Source organism: Sphaerodactylus townsendi, linkage group LG09 (genome assembly GCF_021028975.2).
Source record: "Sphaerodactylus townsendi isolate TG3544 linkage group LG09, MPM_Stown_v2.3, whole genome shotgun sequence".
NCBI lineage: Eukaryota > Metazoa > Chordata > Lepidosauria > Squamata > Sphaerodactylidae > Sphaerodactylus > Sphaerodactylus townsendi.
Window position 1 is genome coordinate 16,349,790 of NC_059433.1, and position 6,000 is coordinate 16,355,789.

A 6,000-nucleotide genomic window follows, 5' to 3' on the forward strand; every position below is an offset into this window, starting at 1 on the left:
CAACTATTGGGTATTTTATTTGGTGTGATAAAAGTTGGGACCGTAGGCAATTTTTGTGATACCTTTTATCTCTCTTGCAGAAAAAAGCTAAAGGTTCTTCTAGAAATCAAGAGGCTGTGACTCCACAACCTCTCTGAAAAATCAAAGGTTAGTACCAAGGTCTACCATACTCACAGAAGATATCAGGACTAATGTACAGATGGTGACCACCATGTGGAAACCAGCTTCCTCTAAAGGCTGGTGCAAAGTAGTAAGCTAATTGCACAGAGTTTGAGTTTTGTTTCCTGCCATGGTAAATGATCAAAAGGAAATATCAAATGGTGCAGAAAGCTGTTGCCAATGAATGCCATCGTGTGACATCAGAGGCGTATTGTGGGGAAATGGCACCTGGAGAAACTCCAACTCTGTCCTCAGGGGCAGGGCTTGGGGACGGGCCCCCACCCCAAGCCCTGACCCAGCTTCCGTGCACAGAGGCAGGGAGGCTTGGTGGTGTGTGGCTGGGGCGCATGCCATTTGGTCATGTGGGGGAGTGTCTGGCACCCCCATGTGACCAAAAGGCATGCGCCCGGGAACACGTGTGACCCCATGTCGCTATAGGCTGGTACACCTCTGTGTCACATTATTTTAAACTATTTCCCCATGATTACCATAATGTGTAAATGAGAATCAAGTTAATACCAGTGGAGGTATTTAACATTCCCATGTTTAATAAGAAGTGAAATGCCTGACAAAGAGTGACTGAAAGGGTTAGGGCAGGGGTAGGGAACCTGCGGCTCTCCAGGTGTTCAGGAACTACAATTCCCATCAGCCTCTGTCAGCATGGCCAATTGGCCATGCTGGTAGGGGCTGATGGGAATTGTAGTTCCTGAACATCTGGAGAGCCGCAGGTTCCCTACCCCTGGGTTAGGGAAAGGGGAAAGGTAAGGGGGGGTATCAGGAGGTGGGAATGGGGACATAACATGGAGAGGGAGATACAGAAGAAAGTGTTATCCCCATCCTCACAAATCTTATCACAACAAGTATTATCCCCATCATCACAAATCCTCTACTAGGCAACGGAGGTAGAGATATTCAGATATATTCCTGTAATGGAACCCATTAGGATCCATTAGATCAGATTATCCCTGCAACAGTTCTATGCTAATAATAAAAAGGTCATTAGTAGATCTTTAGATTAGTGAAAGTTTAATTGATTTGCATTATAAGAAGAATGGCCTTGAGAGATTCAACACAGTATTTTGCTTCTAGGTTTTGAGCAAAAAATAAGCTTGAAAATATGCTTGATCAGCAAACCAGGATTCAGTCTTATGGTAGAATCATATCTTAAACGATTATATATATATATATATATATATGTTATCAGAGCCAGTTCTCTGAGTACTACATAGAAATCAATTCAAAAGACTCTAAAATATATCTAAAGAAGACTCTCTCCAGATTTGCAAAGGCTGAAAATTCTTGTATTATGATGATAACACTTTTTACAAAGTATTTTTAACATTACATTTGAGGCCAACTGTACAGGGTATGCCACTTTGAATTGTGAGTTCTAGTTTTGATTGGTGTTCCCATCCTTGTGGTCATATACAGTCTGCCTGATGGGGTTACAAGTATAATTAGCTGGTTTGTTGTTGAAGCATTGTTTTGTTAAGACTGTTCTGCAGAACTTTGAAGGTTCCTGGCTTATAATGGGTTCCTGTAAGTTGCACTACATGTCTATGTTTCTCTAAGCCATCAAAACCACATAATTCCCAAGCACTTCAATATGTGAGTCAAACTCGTGGGAAGAGACGTACTGTGTCACGTAGAGATGGGTATGCCAACGTTATTTGTCTTACCTATTGCCTCTGTGGCATGACTAAGTAAGCATATTTACTCAGAGGTGGGATCCAGCAGGTTCTCACCAGTTCCCGAGAGTGGGTTACTAATTATTTGTGTGTGCTAAGAGGGGGTTACTAATTGGGTCTGCTTTTCCGTTAGAAATTCCATTAGGTCCAAAAATCATAAAGTCCTATTGTTTCCTATGTGGCTGGTTAGCGAAGGTAGAAAACGGGATAATTCTCCCTGTTGGGCTGTTTTAAAAACATGTTTTAGAAATATGGTAAAGTTCCTTATTTAAGGAAAGTATCCTTCTTTTGATTTCTAGAAACAAAATTAAGTATTTGAAAGTATTAAGTATTTGACATGCAGTCAATTAGAGGAGAAGTAGTTGTTTCTGTTGGCAGTAGATGATAGGACTTGCTATAATGAGTTTAAATTATGGACAGAAAGATACCAGATGGAAATTAGGAACTTTTATTTTTACAGTAAGAGTTTTTACAGTAACAGAGAAATTATTAATGCCCCACCCCCGGAATGCCTGGCCACGCCCCCGTCATGCCCCACCCAGCCCCATTGGCGCTACGCCACTGTTTGAATCCCACCACCATGGGAACCTGTTACTAAAATTTTTGGATCCCACCACTGTTAACTCCAGCATGCTGTTTGCTGATCATGAAACATATTTCATTCTTCACTTGCAGTGATCTTCACTGCAAGACTAAATGATTCTCCCGAAGAAGCCTCTTGGCAAAATGCATAGGGAATTTGGGGGATTTTAACTGAGCAATTAAATGTATTTTCACCCTAATTGCACCATTGGCATTTGACTTATTTTATGTCATTCAAAATTGCACCAAATGATCTATTTTAAACTAATCTAGGGCCCCTTCCACACATGCAGAATAATGCACTTTCAATCCTCTTTCAGTGCACTTTGCAGCTGGATTTTATTGTGCAGAATAGCAAACTCCACTTGCAAACAAGTGTGAAAGTGGATTGAAAGTGCATTATTCTGCATGTGCGGGAGGGGCCTAGGAATGGAAATGGGGGGTTAGGAATGGGGCAGGGAACCTTGCCTCAGAAAGAACCAACTTAATGTACACACTTTGGCCAGGATAAAAACCATTGCTTTGCTGCATGCGTGATGAGTTTGGGGGTTGTCATGGGATGATGCTGTCGCTGCAGCAAAGGGAAGTCACATATGACTGTGAAAAGCATCTTTGCCTTTTGATCTCCTGGAGGGAGGACAGGAAACTATGCAGAGGTGCTAGGATAGAACTTCAAAAGGCCTGAACAGAGTTTTCCTGAGGGCGGGGGGGGGGGAAGGATTTTGGATTCCATCTTGAGACACGGTCAGAGAAGGATCTCTGGACCATGGGTTCCCGGAATGGGGGCAAAGAACTCCCAAATAAGACTGTATTCAGCTGAGCAATCTCTAACTGCATTTATGTTTCATTTCTTTGCTTTGAACTTTTACAATAAATCGTTGATAACTCAGCTGGTTATAGTTATTGGAGAAAAGGACCCAGGTCTTTACTGAAGCAAGCATTGGCTCTCATCGTAGGGGTCACTTCTTTTTCCCTCCCAGGTTGTCTCCATTCGCCGTCGCCGTCTGCTTTTCAAAGTTTCCTCACTGTCTAAGGCTGTTTGTCGTGCCATGACAACAGCTGCTTCTTTGAGCATAAACACAGTCCACATCCTCCTTGGCTCATTGAACTAGTTATATTGAAACCGCTAAAACCATTGTGGCTTCTATAGGAAATTCAACCAAAAGCTTACCTAGAACACGCACTGTCAGCTTAACCAGATTCCTGTTTTGTTTCTTTTACAGAAAAGGCACTGTGTGGTGACTGCTGTTGTGGTGTTTGGAAATAAAGACCGGCAGATTCGGTGCTTCAACCGCCCCCCTCACCACTAGCCTCACCTGCGCGGTGACTTAAGGCTTCTGCTAAATGGACCAACACCTCTTGGGCTGCAAGGCACAGTTCCAACCATTTTGAGCTGCTTTCTTATCCTTTTGTTTTGTTTTGTTTTGTTTTGAACAGCTGCTGGCGTTTCCAAGATAGTGGCCCAGCTGGGGGGCAATATAAATTTAAAATCCTGATTTTTGCTCACCTGCAGTATAATGTCCATGGCTTTCCTAACTCAGCTGTTGAAAGACTGCGGGGAATCTCTTTCTGTTGGTGAACTCTGTGAAATCTTAACAAATGAAGGTCATACTTGCTTTGAAGATGGCTGCTTTGAAGAACATGCTGGTAGCAAGTGGAGAATTGAGCGAGGATCCATTTGAAGCTCAGCTGACCTCTTATGCCAATCAGAAATGGGGTGGCTTTAATATGAATCAGAAAACAACTTTTAGGGCACCCTGGAATATAATTTGGAATGTAATTAATTGAGCCCATTCATTTACTGTTATCGTTCAGCTGGTTAGTTTGGGCAAGTAGTGATTTGTGAGGAGGCCTTATGAATGCAAGGAAGAATTTTCTCACATTTTGGTATCTTTATGCCTAAGTCATCCTAGTGTGTGTGTGTTTGTATGCCTAGAGACACAGAATGAACTAGGTCAGTGGTGGCGAACCTGTGGCACGGGTGCCAGAGGTGGCACTCAGAGTCCTCTCTGTGGACACGCGCAAACAGAGTTCATCATGTGGGGGAAAATCGCCCCCCACACCTCTAGGCTGGCCTGGGCCGCTGGGCTCGATTATTAGCATTAAACCTAAGACCTAATTTTGGGGAAGCAGTGTAGGTTACCCTGTTAAGCACTGTTAAACCCCACTGATTTTCATGCAAAGAACTAAAGTGCGATTCTTTACCTGGTAGTATGCTCAGTTGTTGGCAATGGGGCTTGCTTCTGAGTAAACCCTCCTAGGGTCGTGAGTCACCTGTTCAAAGAGTTGCACGGTTGCTTCAAAGCAAAGCCACCGACTACCACGAAGCTTATTCCCGAGTAACACGTGCCTCGGAGCCAACCGTTTTTTTCTAAACTAAAACCTCAGTATTCCGGTTAAATTGCCGTGTTGGCACTTTGCAATAAATAAGTGGGTTTTGGGTTGCAATTTGGGCACTCGGTCTCAAAAAGGTTTGCTATCACTGAACTAGGTACTGAAAAAGGAACAGGTTCTTACAGCCAAATCCAGGTGGAGAGCAAATAGCCATAGGGAGCCAATGCATTTGCCTCCTCTGCCAGTAAAAGGGGTGCCCCACCTGCAGAAGGAGCAGGGATGGCAGTGGCTAGTTGTCCCTCAGCTCCATGGTGGCGAACACCATAATTTAAGGGTGTCGCAGAGCAATGCTGGCGTCTACTTGGACCCCGGTGCATGTGGGGGCCGGGCAGGGTGTCATCAGAGGCAAAGCCTATGTTAGTCAGCTCCTACCAGCATTGCAGCCTGGGAATGCCGGCCCCTGGACTTTGTGATGTAGGCCACACAAAAATGCAGCATAAACCATTTTATTGGCAATGGGGCGATTCAGGCAGTGGGGGGGGGGGGATTTTGAGTTTCCTTTCCTTCTGCACTGCCTGAAGGCTTTTGGAGGTGGCTTCTTCATGTACCACCTTTGACTGCCACATCACTTCCCCCTGACTTGGACTTCCCTGTCAGAATTTGTAAGTTATAATGCAATCCTTATTTTAGAGAACTAAAGCAGTATCATAGCCTACCTGAATTCAGGGTCCCGATTAACCAGGCTTTGCTTAAACCACAGTTTTATTGAACGAAGCACAGTTTGTGCAAAAGACAATCCAAATTAACAAGAGTCTGCTTGAACATCTCTGTTCATCTGCTACCAGTAAGAGCTGACTACAACAGGATCAGAAATGGTTCTTTTTGACCACTCTGCATACTTGGGACAGGGCTATGAAAAAAGTCAGGATTCCTGCATTTGGATTTACCAACTATGGACCAAACTACAAGAGATGGTGACCTCAGGTCCATCTAGTGGCTACTAACACCATTTTAGAAGCATTTGTAGTAGCCATAATGCCCAATCCAGATCAGGCATATGACGCAATGGCCCCAGGAGCTCTGGTTTTCCTACCCATTTTTAAGTTCTAAAATCACCATGAGGGACTACTTCTCCATCTGAAAAGGCATGGTGGGGGTGGGATGAGACAAGAGCTCTGGGGGATGTAATATCATGCGCCTGATTCAGATTGAGGTCTCACCGCACTTTTTAAAGAAC

General features: G+C 44.0%; 1 protein-coding gene across 2 annotated transcripts in view; it reads left to right on the plus strand.

The window, feature by feature from the left end:
- MYLK4 (myosin light chain kinase family member 4) overlaps nt 1–4,405 on the plus strand; it is a 137,862-nt gene extending 133,457 nt beyond the window's left edge. For both annotated transcript variants that reach the window (XM_048507123.1, XM_048507122.1), the window contains 2 exons: nt 81–147; nt 3,653–4,405. In XM_048507123.1, coding sequence (XP_048363080.1) covers nt 81–137 — 57 coding nt within the window. In that variant the 3' untranslated portion in view covers nt 138–147; nt 3,653–4,405. The remainder of the gene's footprint in view (nt 1–80; nt 148–3,652) is intronic.
- Nucleotides 4,406–6,000: the final 1,595 nt, after the last annotated feature.